General features: G+C 38.3%; 1 protein-coding gene across 2 annotated transcripts; it reads left to right on the top strand.

Annotated features, from left to right (window-relative positions):
* Positions 1–2,818: 2,818 nt before the first annotated feature.
* On the top strand, positions 2,819–13,409 carry LOC122664582 (casein kinase II subunit beta-1-like). 2 transcript variants are annotated; one of them, XM_043860462.1, is made up of 5 exons: positions 2,819–3,351; positions 4,770–4,988; positions 11,612–11,721; positions 11,816–11,978; positions 13,029–13,409. In XM_043860462.1, the coding sequence occupies exons 1-5, from the start codon at positions 3,117–3,119 to the stop codon at positions 13,157–13,159; spliced, it is 858 nt and encodes a 285-aa protein (XP_043716397.1). In that variant the 5' UTR covers positions 2,819–3,116; the 3' UTR covers positions 13,160–13,409. The 2 variants fall into 2 exon arrangements, with proteins under 2 accessions (XP_043716397.1, XP_043716396.1); XM_043860461.1 differs by having other exon boundaries at positions 2,823–3,351; positions 11,816–11,981.
* Positions 13,410–20,231: the final 6,822 nt, after the last annotated feature.

The raw sequence follows: 20,231 nt of genomic DNA, 5'->3' as shown, positions 1-20,231 counted from the left end.
AGTAATTCCTATTCATACTTATTTTTCAAAAAGGGAAAAAAAAGCTACTTGGTCGTGTGACTCTTGGCACCTATCCTTAGATACAGAAGTGTGCGAAAGTATTATGCTGCCCCATGAAAAAAAAATTGTAATCTCTTGCCCTCACATTGTGTGCATTCTAATTGGCTTGTGTGTTGGTGCAAGTGTTAGAGGTTCAGACAACGATCTCTTGCCCTTAAAAAATATTGGTTTTTGCTCAGGTTAGTCATTCAAGTCAAGTATAAAATAACATAACTTGATAAAAAGTCATGTAAATTCATTCATTATTAAAAAAATACCAAACACAATTCAAGTTTATCCAAGTCACATGCAACTAGGGATTGAGGTATTGGTATTGGGGACAGTATCAATGGATCCAGATTGGTCCACAGCAATCCAGATCAGTTAATTTTACCTCTACTTTTCAATATTTTTTTTTTATTTTACCTTTGATTTGAAATCGATTCTTGATCCAATATCGGCCAGATATCGATATATTGATACAATTCGCCTGATTCAATCAATCCGATACCGGTACCTCATTCCATGCATGCATTTGACGTATGTTGGAATTTTAAATGTTTTAAAATTGATAATTAAAAATACGGCAAGAGATTTCTACTTAGTTGAATGGTCTCTGCACAAGCATCTGGGCAATGGGGCAACACGCATGGGTATTTACCCAAGGGGGCATAGGCCTCACTTCATGGTACCTTGTGAGAGGGGCGTAGAAAACACCACCAAATAGAGATCTTTTTTCCTAAAAAAATATTAATTTGTTTTGTACAAAAGTTTGTTAGAGGGTTATGTCTTTTTCAAATAGGCATTTAAGTAACCAATATGTGTGATTATTGGAATTATCAATAAATATGTGTTGAGGGAATAATCAAGGCTATTATATTCACTAATAAGGACCTCCTTTCAGAAGGTGCAAATCACATTAAGGCTCTATACATAACGGTGGACTGAAATTCTCCAAATCATGGTCGAAATGGGTCAGCTTCGAATGTATGTTTGTTATGAACCATCGTCACCTCACATGATGGTGTAACTAATTTCAAAACATAATAAATTTGATCATTCAAAAAACTATTTATTAAATATGATAAGAGTTTTAGATAGATTATATTATTATAATTATATAACTTTATTTTTTAAGGAAAAATTTCACCAGGGGAGGTATGGCTTATGTACACTTTCACCCATTAGGCTTGAAAATTTTCATGTACCTCCCTTGCTTTCCAAAGTAAGTAACAAAAACATTCAATCCATCAACTGGTAACTGAAAACGTTAAAGTTGTATTTTAATTGATCAAATTGTCCTCATCTTCCCCAAATAATTTAGGGATTGAAATCAAAATGCCCTCATCTTCCCCAAATCTACATTTCCTCATCTTCCAGAAAACCCTACATTCTGGAGCATAAACCATTTCCCATTTGATTATTGTTTATAACTTTCTCAGTTTATCCAAATTCTCAATCACCTCTTGGGTTGAGCTTGAACGTGTTGCTCTTGTCCACTCTCAAGATCGATCTCTGCAGCAGCTCTGTTACTCAAACCCGTCGCCGAAGAATTAGGAAAGAGATTACCTTTCCTTTCTCTGATCAATATCCTCTTCAACCATAGAATTCGGCTTCCAGGTGACTTCAAACTCTGTTGCCCTCCAGGCGATTTCAACCCCTAACCTCTAGCCGACCAAGCAGAGCTCTTCCTCCTCCACCAACCCTCTCAAACTCTCGCTCCTTCTTGGCACCTCAATCGAGATAGTCACAACTAATCATAGGCAACTTCAATGGCGACCTTATTAATCGTATCGTTCAAGAGTTAATGGTTTTGCACAACTAATCGATTGATCAGTAGTTTCAACTTTCAGAGCGTCGTTTCCCTCCCTTCTTGGATAATAAAATCCGATTTCCCTCCCTTGTTGGATCTAGACCTGAAATTGCAGGGTAAGATTATGCACTCAAAAATCTCTTAGAAATATTCAACAATAGGCCAACAGATCAGGAAAAGAAAAACCGACAAAAATTACCTGAACATTCGTCAACAAATTGATTTCAGGCCCAATCCTGTCCCAGAGCTGGAGATTGCTACGGGGCTCGAGGCTTTAGGGTAACCATTCATTTGGGTTGTGAGATAGAAAGATGAGGGTGAACAGAGGTGGATGCCAGAAGGATTTGAAGAGATGATTGAAGGGCTTCAAACCCTAAACTATTTGGGGAAGATGAGGACTGGGTGTTTTTGTAACTTAGTTTGGAAAGCAAGGGAGGTACTGTAATTTCCCAAACGCTAGGGGTAAAAGTGTACATAAGTCATACCTCAGTGTAGTTACGTGAAATTTTCCCTTTAAAAAATAATAATTGAACTTTAATTGTTTGATTAACTGGAGTAATTGGACCAAATCAAACCACTTATTGGTTCATTCAATATAAACCAGATATTTTCTAGACAATTGACCTCTATTAGGTTCAACGCCGGCGTAGTCTTGGACTGTATTAATTAATTAAGTTTAGTGCCAAAAAAATGATAATTAGTTTGTTAGTCCAGGGGGGAATCCAAAAAGCCACAACCAATAGTAAATATTACAATTAAAACTAAAAATAGAATAAATCGAATCGAAAGCTATATATTATATGGTACGTAGCTTTGCCACGAGGACTATTACTAAAAAAGATCCCGCCGGCGATAGCAATCTAGCCGGAGCCTAGGGGTGCGAAATTTCTTAACCTTCACACCCCTCTCTCACACACTCCCTCTCTCTCTCTCTCTTCCTCGTGTTCTGTCTTCGAGCAAGCGAAGCCAAAAAAAACAAAGAAAAAAGGAAAAGAAAAAACAAATCAAAAACAGAGAAGAGAGAGGGGTTCGCTCTCTCTCTCCATCCCCTTGGAAACCCTAAAGCTCAAAGTTCGCTTTTTCCTTCTTCGAAACCCTAGTTTTTTTCTCTCTGTAATAATCTGTTTCCATCAGATCATCAAGTTTCTTCGTTTCTGATTTGTAGCGTATTGTTCTAGAAGAATTATCATGTTGGGGGGAGTGGATTGAGGAATTTTATGCGATCAATAAAAGGTGTTGAATCGCGGAGAGAAAAGGGGAGGATATGTATAGAGATCGAGGTGGAGTTGGATCGAAGTCGGAGATCGGTCCTATCGACCGTAAGCGGATCAATGATGCCTTAGACAAGGTTTTGGAGAAATCGTCTCCTTCGACTTCTAAGGGTTTGAACGGAAAGGAGAAGGATAGGTTATCTGTCCCGTCCACCTCAGCTGGTAAACAGCCTCCTGATCATAGGGATACTCGTTCTGTGTCTCTCTCCAAGAACAAGTGCTCTGATGGTCAGTTTTACCTTTTTCCTTTTTCAGTGTGATTTGTTTTTCTTATTTCTTTTTCCTTGGTCAATTTGTTAGTTCCCCTGTCCCCCTTTTATGTCTAATTGAATATATATTTTTTAAATCGCAGCCTGTTTTTTCGATCAGTGTAGGATGGATTTTGCTTGCAGAGATTTGAAATTTTAGTCGCTATTTGCAGTTATTGAATTTTTGTATATGGTCAGATGAATTTAGCATTGGCTAGGCATTTGGTTTTTCCTTCTGATATTTGATGAAACTTGTTAATGCTACTTGAACGGTAAAGCCTGCAAAATGACTGCACTCTAACTCATAGAATATAATTTTGGGCCTTTTGGGCAAAAAACTGTTGCAATGGTTTGAATCTTTAACTGGTTGTTCACAGCTTAGAGATTATGTACTGCAGAAAATCTCTGCCTACAGCTGTTAGAAGCAGATAGGTGGCGTAGATTCAAATTGTTTGGACTTGGAAGTATTGGGTTTGTGAATTGCATTTAGGTGGGTGGCACGAGAGATTATGTAATGCTTGTTAAAAGTTATGTCAGAAATGGAACTAGTTTAGGATTTTCAATATGGTTCCTATAGAATTAGGTAGCTAAGATGAATAGATCCCGTTTTGACACCATGCAACTGGAATAATGAGGACTTTGTGGACATGAATGGTGGGATAACAATTGGGCTTATCCTATACATTGGAGACTCATCAAGCAGTTCTTTGGTTTCTCCAAACTATAGTTACCATCTTCAAATACTTCTCAGTTCTGAGGTCCTGGTGTTATGTGTAAGTTATGAACAAGGACTTATAATAAAAGTATACAAAAAATTATTTTCTTGGAGAAAGCTTCATTTTTGTTGGTGAGCATTATCATTTGATACTTTTGTGTTTGCTCGGCTATTAATGGGAAATTTTACAGGTATGTAATTATTGTGATATTGCATCCTTTTTTATGGTTAGTGGAAAGGTTGTGTTGTCATTTACCTTCTCTGATTAATCATATATTTTTCTATTTTCTCTTATCTTCACTATTCCAAAATGCTATCAGTAATTTTGATATATCAGATGTTTCTACTTGTATCCTACTTTTTTTTTATCTGATAGCTTTTCTCATTGCTAGATAATATGTTTATTTTTATTCAACTGCAACTTCTTTCCATCTCCTACATAACTAAAATATAACGTGGAACGTATGGACCTGCTTGGTTCCATGTGGTTGTAGTCTATGGAGTCCATGAGTTCTGGTGGTGCATTATCTGTAATGCTTTTGATTTTAATTACTCCCTCATCATCCTTGGGAGTGAATCATGTTATTCTGCTAAAATTGTATGACGGCTTTTTAGCACTCAGCCTCTGCAATATATTATTCTTGCTAGTTTGCTTATGAAGTTCTTGTTTGCATTAATTTCAGAAGAATCTGAAACGGACAGTGAAGAGTCTGATGTTAGTGGCTCTGATGGGGATGATACATCTTGGATCTCATGGTTTTGCAATCTGCGAGGGAATGAATTCTTCTGTGAAGTTGATGATGAGTACATCCAAGATGATTTTAACCTTTGTGGGTTAAGTAGTCAAGTTCCTTACTATGATTATGCGCTTGATCTGATTTTGGATGTTGAATCTTCTCATGGTAAGCATTTTTGTTTTTGTTGTGAATTGTTCTCGCAAATATTTGTGGCGTATTATGTTGATTGCCTTTTCTTGGTTGGTCTTCTATTGATTACTGTAGTTTCATTCTTATTACTTTGTCAAGATATTGTATAATTCATTAATTAATCAAGGCTTTTTTTATATGAAGAAATATTGGACTGCTACACCTGGGTAAAAGGCAAAACATCAGAATATCATTTTGTATAATATGTATATGACTGGCATTTATGAATTAATCAAGTCCAATATGAGCCAAAATTTGTTTGTTGGTTCATTTCTTTGTTGCCTTTTGTACTAGTGTACCGCTCTTGCTCATAACCTCTAGAAAAGTTACTAGAGTTTGCCTGGTGAGGTTTACTAGCCTCAAAGAAAAACAAACATTAGAAATCTGCCAGAAACCAGAATCGTAGTGAACCAGAACTGAGAATAATAGGCAGCAAAGTAAGTATACTAACTTCCCATCCACTGAACAGATGGGGGCTGAGATTAAAGTTGAATGGAGGTCTTAACAAGGGGAATTGGATAGGGAGAACTAGGCATGGATAGAAAATGGAAATTTAGAAAAGCAGAAAATAGCAAGGAAAACTTGAATAACTTCAATCCACCACTCCAATGGTGCTTAAGTTTGGGTCTAAGGGAGTAGAATGGGAAGGGAATAACATATCCAAAACTCAACCCAATCTGATGGTTAGATTCTCATAAATCAATGACTGAAGTCAGACTCATATGCTGTCAAACAACCCTATCGCAGACATGAGACAATACTTATAATAGAAGATAAGGAGAATTTAGAACAATAATAAAAGATTAACTAAGCACACAAAGAGGTCAGAGATCACCTAATGGAAGGCCACGATGGTGAGAGGACAGTATGACCAAAGGCTCTACCACCTATGGCCTGCGGGGAAGGCTATACTACCAGTCCCAAACCAGGATTCACCACCTTCTGCTGTTTGAGTAGGCCAGTGAGCCATCCTCACATACATTTATGTGACATTAGCAGAACTCTTTTTAAAATTCTTAGGATACTTTCAGGTCTGGTTTTATGTTCTTAAAGCCAGACAGGACCTGGATCTTTTGGGGGTGGATCGTTGAGGCCTGGTATTCAACTACACGGCTTGTTAGTTTGACAGTCCGTGATGATAGAGAAGGGATGATCTTCATCCATTATTTTTACCCACTTCACTTGTAGTCCTATTTTATTAGAATTGCATGTCCCTTATGTTTTGGCCCATGTCTTTTAAACTTATTTATTCTTACGCATCTCTTCAAACTTTTTCGCTGGAAAGATCACATACCAAGGAACTTCTTCCTTTATTTTCCAGTTCAACTCAAATAAGATGGTTAGTAGCAATTCTGTAATTTCACAACACAATTCAAGGCTCTTTTGGAAGAGAAGAATAACTTTAGGACATATGAGTAAATAATTCTAAAGAAGTGGCTGATCTGGAATGTCAATGAGAAAGGTTATGCAACAGAAATAACTTTAGGATATAAGGACTTTTATGTATTAGTGATAAGTGAAGGGGGTTATTCGTAATTTCAGAACTTTACCCCTTCTTCAACCTCACGACATGAGCAGTAAACCAGCGGTGAACTGGTTCTGCTCCAAGTGAGGGCACTCCCTCAATTCATCTTCTTTCAATGTAGGATTTCAGGCACCACTTTCTGATCCGAAAAACCTCTTAAAAATGACCAACAACAGTCTTGAACAATCAATGATAAAATAGACATAAATCCCTGAAAGTGTCTCTGGCAGTATGCAAATGTTTAAGTCTGTGGTTTTGATCATAGTTGTCAAGGCGCCATCCAGGCGGGGGCCTTGGCATCCACGCAAAATGTAGAACCAGTTCCCACTTCCCAACTAGACTACTGGGAACTAATTCCACGGTAGGATCTTTCAGAGCTAACAATAGTACATTTTGCACCAGTTTCCAGCAACAGGAAAATAACGTATCACCCAAACAGTAGGTGAATGACAGGGTGTCTAACTCTTCAAACCTCCAACAAGGCCTAACAATACCCTGGATTGCTGCCTAACTTCAGAGGAAAACAAATAAGGCTATTACTGGACAGTCAGCTGGGTGGGGCGTAGGCTAACAACCAGGAAATTCACAAATTCCAGAATTAGTAACTGTCTCAGAGTTAGCAACTATCAATTCTGATGGACCTGGCCTTCCAGTCGAAGATAGTCTCTGTGGAGTGGAATAACTCCTGAGAATATCAGCCTAATCTGAGGGCTGAATGCAAAACTATGATGGGGACTCAGAAAGTTTGAAATCAAAATAGCAACTCACTGATAACAACTAACCCAGCCAATAGTAGATCAGCTTTAAACTACCATCGAAGGGAGGATCCTTGGTGGGTATTCCACTGTCAAAACCTGGGCTGGAATGGATGGCTTGATCAGGAGTCACAGGTCCACGAAATTCTCTGCAGAAATCTCCAATATCAGGGGAACCGCAAGGATGGGAAGTTCTTCAAGTTTTGTCTCCATTAGAACTCAATGGATTGGCCTTCAAGGATGTGAACAACTACTCTGGCAGTATTCAAGAGCTTTGAATGCCCTCTCAGGTGTAGGATAAACCACAGAACAATAAAATAGAAACTGTGGAAATTGATTGAGAGATAGGAGGAAGAAGATTGGGGGGGGGGGGGAGGATGGCCAAAGCCTCACACCTATGGCCTTGGTCTGTATCTCACAGACATAGGTCTCTCACCTCATTCTACTGTATCTCAGCCATGGTTGTAAAACCAACTTTTCTTAATTCATCAAATCATGCTGTGTGAATACAGACCCTACCTTATTTATAACAGCAATATGGTTCCCTCCTTGTGTTGAAAGGAGGTTTCCTTACAATATGGACATTCTCTAATTTAGAAACTAATTGCATAGTTAATCTAGCTAATTAACAAAATAGAAAGAGTGCTAAAATTAGCAACTACTATTATATGATGAAATCTTTATTAAATAGAAACTAATTTGAAGCAACTTAAGTCCCCCAACGCAAGGACTATCCAACACTCTAATGGGCCTCAACTTGGCCCACAAAATTGAACCAACAGCTGGCCCAGAACCTTGGTTAACATGCTTGACAGGCCATGTTCGATGTGCTGGCTGGTGTAACTGTTCCATCGATCTACATCAACGTGCCTAGCCAACAAGGGTCACCTTGGTTGCCTAGTCGGGCACCTTGGTCGCCTTGTTGGTGTCGCCCTGCATTCAGGTGACAACTATGGTTTTGATTCTCACAGTTGAAGGGTATTAAGAACCCAAATTGTAGGATTTGGGTCGCTTATAAGTAGCAACTTACATCAAGAATCTTGGGTGGAGAGTGGCTTGGGAAGAAGCAAGCGGAAAGGGAAACAGGGGGGTCTTGCCTGTGAAAGGAAGACACCGATTCAGGAGAGAGAGAGCAGCACGCTTCACACCCACAACAGTGAGAAAACTTCAACTCAATACTCCAATAATCTCTGACTATTGCGTTGATGCATGTTTATAAAGAAGCAAAACTCTTATAAAATCGAAACAGATTCCAATAAGGAAACATGAAAAGAAATAACATCAAACAAGGAAATTGAAATAAGATTCCTACGTACGTAACTCATACCAAAATTACAATAGTATCCCCATATAACTAATTAACCCCTACCAACGCTTGTTGGTTCAAAAACTCAGGTTGGGTCCGTTCACCTTGGTCTGGGTTTCCAGATGTGGTCGTACCGGTCCAGCCATGATAGGCTACTGTATCAACTCTCCTTCTTTGAAAAGAACTTGACTCCGTTGAGTTTGGACAAGGACCATGGATACCATTGGAGTCAACTCACTCGAGGATAAATGATCCTGCTACTTTCTTGAGCTTAATTTTGTGGAGGACCTTGGCGGGAAGAAGCTTCATTTCTTTGCCACCGTGCTTGAAAGAGGAGGTATTTGCATACCCACAATGTTGTGCAGCCACGATAGTCCAAGAAGAATGTAACACACCTTCAGAGGTAGGCTTCCACATTGCACCCTATCCGCGTACCTACAAATAGATTATGTGAGCACACACCTATCAGTAATCTTGAGATTGGTGTTGTTCATCCATGCAACCTTGCAGGGATTTGGATGCGGCTTTTTGCAACCCAAGCTTATGAACATCGTATTTATGGATGACATTAGTGCAACTGCATCCATCAATCACTATGCTACACAGTTGTTGCACTTCACTCGGGTCTATAAAATATTGTTGCCATAGTTGTCAAGACAATAGGTGAATCAAGGCAGTCGAGGGGTGAAAAACTTAAGGCGGCACCAACCAAGGCGTCCCAAAACAAACCGCCTGGACGCCTAGGCGCCGCCTTGATAGCCTTGATTGTTGCGCATCTTCCTCATCAGAACTCTTGCGAGTGGTCAAAACAAGACGAAGAACATAGCAAGTTTGTCGCTCCCCATCACCATCATTACTGTTGCCTTCACCAGGTTCATGCTTTACCTCCAAACAAATTGTCTCAAGATTCTATTGCTCTTCTGGAGCAAGAGGTATAAAAGAATCTTTGTCAATGTAAGCTACCAAACATTTGGGGCACTGAGAGAAATATGTTTGTACCCCTTGCACGTGAAGCATTGAGTCACATCCTTCAGAGTCACAAAAGGTCTGTTAGAACCACGACCTCAAGGTGGAGAGTAAGGATGGTTTGGCCTTGAGATGCCATAGATGAACCACTAACCTGTGGCTTGCCGAAGGATTTCTCTGGTGGAGGAGGTTGCTTGTTTGTATTGTCACCTTTAGAGAAGATATCTGTAAAGCTCCTCCGATTGTAAGGCCTCTTCAGACTCTCCACTACCTGATATGCTGCCTGTACCGCATCCTCCAACATAGGTAGTCGACTAGAAGTTAATGCAGAACTAATCTGAGGGATTAGGAACTGAAACTGTCGCTGGCGGTAACCAAAGGTTCAATGCTGATCGTGGTTTTGATTCTCACAGCTGAAAGGATATTAGAAACTGAAATTCTAGGATTTGGGTCACCTATAGGTAGGCAACCTACCTCTGGAATCTTAGGTGGAAAGAAGCTGTAATGAGATCGAACAACAACTCAAAGGGGCTGCAAGTGTCACCCAGAGCAGAACAGGGATACATAAACAGAAAATAATAGCAAAGAAGAAGAAGGAATGAGGGAAGAATGATCAATGGTGGGAGGAAACAAGAGGAAAGGGAAATTGGAGGGACTTACCCGTGAAAAGAATACGTTGATTCAGGCCAGAGAGAGAGGAAACAGCATGCACCACGCCTACAATGTTGATTCAATACTCCAATAATCTGTCTATTACGTTTGATGATTACATGTTTATAAAGAAGCAAAACCCCTATAAAATAGAAACCAACTCTAACAAGGGAATATGAAAACTGGAACTAAAATCAAACAAGAAAATTGAAATTAGACTCCTACTTAGGTAACTCCTACCAAAATAAAATGCAATTACAAAAGTATCCCCATATAACTAATTAACCCCTATTAACCCTTGTTGGTCCAAAAACTCAGGTTGGGTCAGTTCCGGCTTGGGTCTGGGTTTCTAGATGCGGTCATATTGGTCCAGCCATGATAGCGCTGCTGCATCAATCATACACCTATCCCTACGCCCTAAGAGTATCCCTTTGACTTTGAGGCACCAAGTCATTTGGGAAAAGCCTCATCTACTTGGTTACTCATGTCTTTAATGGTTAAGTGTCTTGATTATACTGTCATGGTGCAATGCAGATGCGCAACCTTGTGGACTCTTCATCACTGAAGATAGCACACACCCAAATACAAGTGGAAAACCATTCGTCACTGTGTTTTTGGGCAACCAAAGACATCCTTGTTCATCACAAGGCTAGCATTAGGACAGTCTGATGCACATATAACATTTGAGAAAGATAAGGTTTTCTTTTAGCAGCATGCTTAGACAAACATAATATTGCTTAGTTAATGCTTGGAAGGATAAGCTTCCACTCTTTTATTTTGTGGATGACTGAGAAGAAGAATCAACTGAGGTTTTCTCCTGAAAATTATTGATTAGGAAGCATGTGGAGGCCAGGATTCCATGTTGGTCTGCAGTAGGTTCCTGAAGATCACATGTAGTATGGTCTTCTGCTTGCCGATTAACTTAAACTATGATATCATCTGAGGACATCTCTCATGTATTCCTTCTTCATCTGAGATATCTGGTTGAAAAATGTTGATACCACCCTGAGCTAAAACTTTCATAGGGAATGCTAGCACCACAGTTATTCAATCAGATGTAAAGGCAGAGATTAATAAATCTCCTAGGGGAGAGTGATGTGATGTCCCACACATTGTATACTACTCTTACTGGATGTATTACTCTTTTGGCTGCAGCTAATAATTTTTCAATTCCTGTACCATTCCAAATTGTTTGGGACGAAGCATTGACATATTACTTCCTGCATCTGCGTATAATAATTGCCCTTTTTCATCAACATATATATGAAGTTTTGTGTTTCCTTCTCTGCATTTTCTATTCCTTTTGGAACAACACGGGGTTCTTGGTTTTATCTGCAATCTGATTTCCCTTTTTTTCTATAAAAAAAAATTATACACCTGTTATGTGAATTTACAGGTGATATGTTCACTGAGGAACAAAATGAATTGGTTGAATCAGCGGCAGAGATGCTTTATGGGCTGATTCATGTTCGGTACATATTAACTAGCAAAGGAATGGCTGCAATGGTGAGGGCCTTTCTTAAGTCAATAGCATTTGATGTGTAGTGTTATAATTTTTTGTTTCAGACTGGCTGAGATTTGCTTGTGGAAATCTCTGCAGTTGGAGAAATACAAGACCTTTGACTTTGGGAGATGCCCAAGAGTGTACTGCTGTGGACAACCCTGTCTTCCTGTTGGTCAATCAGATATTCCTCGATCAAGTACCGTGAAAATCTACTGTCCAAAATGTGAAGATATCTATTACCCACGGTCAAAATACCAAGGCAGTATCCTTTTCTATATATTATTTGTTGTGCATGCATAAAGTAGCCACTATAGCAATGCATTTTTGTTTACTTTGTTAATGCTAGCATGATCTTGTTCTATGTGGGAGTTGGGGTTTTCATCTCACACCCCTTGTTTTGCAAATCATCTGCCACCTCATTAGCTGGTTTTGGTTTCCCCAGGGATAAAAGTGCATATGAGAGGCCAAACATCTAATTGGCCTTGTGCAATGAAAGTCTTGTGGACTCTGTATCCGTTGTATCAAATTTGCTGAATCACCCTCTACAGTGGCTCACACCCCCCTTTTTGCATGTAGAATATTTTCATTAACCTGTAATATTAAATGGTCAGGTGATGAAGTGATCTCGTACTAGGTAATATTACTGAATGATTTCCAATTATTAATATGATGGTCATTAATTCTTCTGAGCTACGTCCTGTCATTTCTCTTTTCTAAACAATCCAAATTTGAAAAATCTGGTCAGATGTATGGTTTGTCCTTTGGTGTTACTGTTTTGGAGGCTGCTTTTTTATTTTAGGGAAAAGTCTCTCTGAGGCTACGCCAGCAGCTCCTCTCTCTATTTCTCTCCTCTTCTCCACCTCCTATTGGCAAAGTGCCAAAGCTAGCTCTCCAGTTCCGCTAGCTCAGAGAACCCTCTCCCTTTATTGTTATCCATCAAGGGCATCTAGCCGTTTATTTCCTTGGTAGTGTTGGTTAAATGTTGTGCAACTTGATCTTCCTCTCAGACTACCCACAGATTTCTACATGGCTTAAGATGGTATTTACTGACCCCTTGGACTCTCTGGCCTTGAGCCCCTAGCCTGTCAACACTCCCCACCCCCACCCCGACCCCCACCCCACCCCACTCCACCCCACCCCTCCCCTCCCCTCCCCTCCCCTCCCCCCATACACACAAAAAAAAAAGATTACAATTTATAATATTTCTTTTTGGTCAACACTCTTAGTTTGATTTACTGCACTCGGTACATATATTTTCATATTCGTATAGTTGCTGCATCGATATCTTGTTTTCCTTCACTGTATGTAGACATTGATGGAGCGTATTTTGGAACTACATTTCCTCACCTGTTCTTGATGACCTATGGGCACCTCAAGCCGCAAAAGCCATCGCAGAACTATGTTCCAAGAATATTTGGCTTCAAAATCCACAAGCCATGACATGACCCTTTGTCGTCATCTTCAAGTGCTGCATTGTTGCTGGTACTCCTGTTGGGAAGAAATGGTTATTATAACCAAGGTAGAGTTCAGAAGTCCCCAAGAAATTACAAGTGGTTTCACCTTCTTTTATATCAAGAAAAAAAAAATACTTGAAAAGCAATTTGACTATTATTTCTTTCAATTTAGTCATGTATTCAGTGAGCATATTGTAATGCTTTTTCATTGTGAAAAGTGTTTGAAGTTCCTTGCATTGTGTTTTTTTTATATCACTTTCATGGTTGAGCTCTGAGGCACTCATTCGGATTCCAGGAAGCTGCCTCTCATGTGGCACATTGTGGTTCTATTTGCACCTTTATTTTACGTGGTTTTCAAGTGCGGTGCACTGCCCAGTGCCCCTCACTTGTTCATCTTCTCAGTCACATGGCCACCGTCGATGCCCAAGTGAGGTGCACTTGAGAGGATAAAAATTCTTTCACAACAAATCCATACAAATTGCATATTTTTGTTTGCTCGGTGCTATCTAGAATTAAGACCTGGGTCGCGGCACTAATATTTGCTGTTGTGTGGGGGAAATAAAGGTTATTGTGCTATGGTATTCTTATTCATCTACTCCATCCTGCAGTGACTGTAGGGCTTTGGTTAGTTGGATGGAGAACGAGAGGAAGAAAGGATCATGTAAACCGTAAGTTGAGTAGAAGGAAAATGATTTTGGTGCATCACTAGTTGATACTACCATGATAACATGTTGTGTACTAGATTTGTAGAACGAAAGAGATGCTTAACATGGAATCCATTTTCCACAGTGAGAATGTCAGAGAGAGATTGTATATGATTGGACCAAAATTTAGATTGAGTGATCTTACAATTAAGAAAACTAATTGGATTGGATTCCAATAAGTATGAATTGAGGGAGAGAGACGCAACACAGTTTTGAGGGTTTTCCATCCCATCCTCCACCGAGATCTCTCCTACCTTACTCTCTTCTATTCTCATTGATTCAATTAGAGTTTTGGGGAACCCCAGCTGTTAGTTGTGAATGTGAGAGATAGTTTCTTTCTGGATTGTTAAAGAGCTAAACGCCTTAAGAGGAACTACATTTGTGGTTCGTGAGGTAACCTTCTTGAGGTTACTGTAAAATTTGATGCGATTTTTCAATTACTCTAATTAAAGCTTATAGCTACCAAAATTCTAAAACTGCTATAATAGCAATAAAGCTGAATAATTACAAAGACTAGGTGGGACAAACCCATTTTTAAATCACTGATTGGTTGTACTATATTATGGATGTGGTACATTTACAAAGCAATTGAATCCCATTGTTTTTCAAGCCATGTGAGCAGAATCTCCATTGTTTCTACTTTGGTCTTAACCATCCAAAGTAGAAACTTCACCTCTAATGGAAACTCACTGAAAGACCTCATTAACAAGTTCCAAAGATAAGATTCAATTTGCAACCTTTTCTCATTTTTGGTTTCGTATTTAGTTACCTTCCGGTGGACATGCTTGTACAACAAAGATAATCAGGTCCCACTTAGATTGGGGGTGGGGGGGTGTGTGCTTGTCTTGTTTCCATTTTGAAACATATGGGGAGATGTTTTTGAAAGCTTGATTATTTCCTTCAAAAGTGAATAAGAGAGATAGGGGGAGATGATAAGGACACGGATGTGTGTTATGGAATGCCATGAAAAGGCATAATTGGATAAGAACCAAATAGAAAGGCCAACTCAATTGCATAATTATAGATGTGGTGAATCTGGAACTCTGGATACCTTATCCAAATAATTGAGGCCCTTCTTTTTCTCTCTTTTTTCATTTTCTTTTTAATTTTATGAGTGGGAATGTGAGATTAGAGAGGGTTGTTTTAAGACATATTGCGCGCGAAGATAGGAGAGTCGAACCTGTGACATCCTGGGAGCTTACACTCTACTCGGAAGGCACCACTAATTAGGGGTGTTAAAACATAGTCCGAATAGGTGAAACCAATATGAACCGACCAATATAGCTCAAACCAAATCGAACTGATCCTTATTGGATGGGCTTTGGGCTAGTGAATTGCACACATGAAACTAAACTACACCAAATTGAAAACCGAAACTGGGTGAAAAAATCAGACCAAAATCGAAATCAAACCGATATAACCCGATACCAACCTGAAACTCATTAAAACCATATTTTCCCTGTAATTTTGTATACATATAAATGTCAAACTTAATTTAGGGTGTCAATTTAGAATCAGAACCAGAAATCGGAACCGATCTAGACTGACAGGAACCGGAACCGGACCACCCAATATCTTATTGGGACGAATGTGGTCCTAATGATATACTATTGGTCCGGGTCTCCCAACGGTTCTAGAACCGATTGTCCATTAAGGACCCGATATTAACTAAAGTCATGACAGATTTTTGTTAATATCTTCACAACAAATTCAAATTTTAATTTATTTATTTGTATATAATTAATTGGAGATCGAGGGGGACCTAAATGTGATGCTGATTGATCTACCAATTGATCATTAGAAACCAAAGGAATTGTACCACTAAAAGTTCTATCTTTTGAAAAGCTGACTTGAATCCTTGTCATGGCCCTCATCGATCACTTTAATTTCAGACCGGAAAAAAAGAAAAAAAGAAAAAAAAGTACCACTAAAAGCTCCATTTCATAGCTAAAGGGTAGAGGTAAAAAAAAAACACAAAAGCTTCTTAACTTTACTATTCTTAAGTGGTTACTTTGAAATTAAGATAATGATTCATTACTGAGATTGATCTCATTTCCATTTGCAATCAAAATCCATTGGATCAGATTAACCTCCGGATTAGAAGTGTTATGTGGGTCCAAAAGCATCCTAACCTCGTATAAGTACACCATTAAACTCACAAGTTGAGATATAATATCAGTTTAGTTGCAGAATTTTAATGTGGTCCAAAGCATCTTTTGCTTTAAGAAATGGCTTTTTGAAGATTTGCAGAGTTTAGTGGTTGGCACGTGATGCATCACAGAGAGAAAGGAAGAGGGAGAAGTAGAATTGTAGAATATTCTCCCTTATTGTTCTTGACATATTGTTACACTTAATTAAAGATGATTTAGAAGGAAATTAATCTAAATCATGAATCTCATTGACCAAGGGAAAAGGATTATGAACATGAGGGCCAACCATTTATGTTGCTAATAAGATGATTGTCTCACCTTAATGATAACTAAAATCCAATATTACCAAGCCATCTTCCAAAAAAACAGATATATCATGATTTACACTTAACTTAATCCTTGACTTAATTACATGAGTTAGCATTTCTTTCTAATATCTTTGTGATTTCTTTAATGGGTTGATGTTCTCTGTGTCACAGCGTAACCTGTGCCCAGACACATGGACCTGCCATTCAGAGGGCAGGATGGTTATTTCGCCCACCCTATGTGTCTAAGCACAGCCTACACCATTGGCTCAGAAAGCATTCCCCCTTTCCTTAATGGGTATCTATTGCTGGTTAGATGTTTATATTTTTAATAGTTCATGTATCGGTGAGGTGGGAGAGATTGGGGTGATATGCTTATTAATTATTTATCTGCTTTTTTCGGGAACAAGCAAAAGGTTTTCCTTCGTATTTAATTAAATAAAACCCTAACCCTATCCCCTCATCCAAAACACAAACACAAACACAAACAAGCACAAAAATATAAGGCTGTCCTAGCTAGGTGGGCCACCTTAGACCTTTTCATATTTCAATCCTTAAAATGAACCAATGATGTGGCCGACTAGGGTACATTCCTTAAAAAAAACATCTTTGTCTTGCCCACACAATCTCTGTCCATTTCAGTTGTATGACCTTCTATGATATTCTTTAAGCTTAAATTACATTAAGGTACCTCAAAGTTTCAAAAACTATGCTTGGGCCACAATTTTTTTTTTTTATATTTTCAACTTTGCCCATACTCTTACTTCAAGAAACTCCACCCCCCTCACCTCCTCCTCCTCCTCCTCCTCCTCGAATAATTATCACCTCTAATTTGCGGGTACCTCCAATTTCTCCAATTCCTCTTATAGAGGGGTGGACCCCACCTTGGGTAGTGTTTTCAGACAGGAGATAGGATGGTCATTTTCACCCCCATGTGAGGAACTAGAAGAATTGGAGTGCCCGCGAATTGGAGGGGACAATGATTCCACCTCCTCTTCCTTTGGTATTTCAGCCAAAGAAGAACAGATCCAGCAGCCGCCCCGAAGGAGTGGAATATTGTCGGGCTTCCTCATTGTCTCCCACAATGGCTGACCACCGGCTTCACATATCTCCCCCCCTCCCTTGCCCTTGCATCTCCCCACTTTGCTCTTTTTGGCACCTCTTTCTCTCTCTACTCGCTCTTCTCTCCCTAATTTTTCGTAAACTTTATACAATAATGTTAGATAATGATTACCAATTTTTTTTTTAAAGTTAAAAAATTTTCAATTCCTTTCCCTTTAAGTTTTTCCTCGTAACCAAACAAAGAATATTGTGACTATGCAAAATATAGCTATAAGAGGTATTAGATCCACCCCTCCCCCTCCCCCCTGTTTAGTTTCAAGTCAAAGAAATTGTCATTTATTTGTAGTTAAGAAGAAGCTAGAGTCGCACAACAAACTCCCTCATCCCAAAACACATTTTGCAATGACTTATTACTTCAGATTTTTCACCTAATTATATCTTGGTGCCATTCATTTTAATCCATATTCTGCAAGATATTACTAGATTTTTACCTATAATGTTTTATGAGTAAATTTACAGTGTAGGCAGCATGGGATTTGGTAGTTTATTAGAAATCAAATCAGATTTGCTTATAAACAATTAGAGACATTGATTTTACTTAAATATTTGTCATAGATTTTTAAGTCTCATTACAATGTAAGGAATGTTCCATCACAATTGCTGCATCATGAAATTTATGTAATCTTTTAAGTATTAATATTTTCATTAATTCCTTTAACAATTAGAAAAAAAAAAAAAAAAAAAAGACCGAGTTTTCCTTGAGATACAGTGAATCCATTCACCGCAGTGCTTCAGATGAGAGCAATGTATTGTGAGAGAGGGGGATAGGACTGTGCATGATGTATAGTTGTGCACAGAACCTTTTGCCATAATAAATATAATAAAAATAGATATAGGGAAAAAGATTACTATCTTACCCTTGTACAAATTCTTTTATACGGACCCCACATGGATGATACTATTTTCTAAATCCTCATTGATGTAGCGTGCAGATTCCTTCTTACGATTGTCCTTATAGGAAACCCTCTTCCATAAAATATTAAAGTAAAAATTCAATATTTCTATCAAGATAAAAAAATTTAAAAAAAAATTCATTACATGGTATAGGCTAAATCCCAAACTTGACATAAAATTAAGTCAAAGGATGGCATCTCAGCCATCCTTAGAACAAATCAACCTTCCGAGTGATTCAAAATGCTTGTTCATGAAGGAATCTATGATTCCTTCATTGGGGTTATGTAAATAGCAATTTCCTTTACACTAAACAAGGTAACCTCCTATTAAATAATATTTAGGGAAGGAGAATGCTACTTGGGTGCATGTGGTACACTGCCCTTGCGGCCTAATAGAGGGGCAGGTGAAATGACCGTTGCTCTCCCAAAAAATTCTGTCTTTTCATGGGGTTGTAGCATTCATTTGCCCATCTTTATGTATGACGCAAGGACAACGCATGCGCCCAGGTAGCATTCTTTCTTCCTAATAATTAATTAACCACTAATTTCAACTTTAGATAATTTCCCTGATCACAGAGGAGAACAAATGCCATCCAGATTCCCCAAATTTACAAATCTACCGTAATTATTCTACAAATTAAACTTGAAAACTAAAGAGTGGTGTTTCCGAAATTTTTGTCACGAAAGCGTCCCTTTTCCTTTAATTTATGGAAAAGGAAGTTACAAGCCCCGTTTCGTATGGGTTACCCATCCCGGGTCACTCAGTTCCACGTGTCACTATTCAATACAGACACGTGGAAAAGTAGGTTTAAGGTTAGTAATCTGAGAGTCTGAGAACCATTATTGAACGGGTCGTCTGTCGTATCCCGCAAGTGAAGTGAGAAGAGGCGTAGAGTTTTTGAAGCAATGGAACCGCCCAGGGACAAGGGTCAAGCTTTTTCAAATACCCTCCCTTAATACTCCAAATTACAATAATACTTCTTTTTTCACATAAAATAAGTTTTGAGATTTGACTCTTTACTATTTAGTTTTATTGAAATTACAATAACAACCTCTAATTGACTAATTCCTTTACCATTCAAGTTTTTTGCTTTGCTTTTGATGGACATCAATTAAAGTTAACAATGATTCAATGAGGATGGGCTCTGGGCAGGTGATCTCCCATCAGATTTTCTCTATTCTTCTTAAATCTGATAGACATTTATTAATGAAAAGGGGTCCTAGAAGCAAATAGTCAATGCTTAACCCTAAACTTGAATGGTTCAATAAGTCAAAAATACTATTTAGGACTACTCAATCAAATAGAAACTATGACCTAGGGTTGAGTCATGAGTGATTCATCAAACACTTTTCTTAATTACTCTTTTGTCCTTTTAGGGTAACATCTTCTTTTTTTTTTTTTTTTTTTTTTTTTTTTCAATTAGAGTAAAACCTGTCATTTCACATATATACTCGAAAAAACATACGTTGGTTTTTTATAATGACATAATCATTTTCAAATTATTTTTTGAAAATCCTCATTGCTGAAAGAACTTACAGGAATAAAGCAAGGGCAATTAAAAAAAAGTGACAAGTTTTAAATATATCTATAGAGGTGTCATTTAAACAATTCCCTCTTGAAAAGATCTGAATTTTGTTGGCAACTAGAGAACCTAAAAATTATTTGACAAATGGTTGAAAACAAATGGACATTTATATAGAATAAAAAATGGGGATATATGATTGAAATCGATACTAAAATTTAACAAGTGGTCAATTCAAATTATTCCCTATTAATTCATCTAATGGTTGAAGTTGCTACATTACCCTTACTACAAGACAAAAGTAGGTGGATAATATAAAAGATTTATTTTACCATGGTGGGACAGAAATTAAAGAAAAAAA

The sequence above is a fragment of the Telopea speciosissima genome, chromosome 6, assembly GCF_018873765.1.
Source record: "Telopea speciosissima isolate NSW1024214 ecotype Mountain lineage chromosome 6, Tspe_v1, whole genome shotgun sequence".
Classification (NCBI taxonomy): domain Eukaryota; kingdom Viridiplantae; phylum Streptophyta; class Magnoliopsida; order Proteales; family Proteaceae; genus Telopea; species Telopea speciosissima.
The sequence above is the reverse complement of the archived record's forward strand: the minus strand, read 5'-3'. Positions and strand labels throughout refer to the sequence as shown.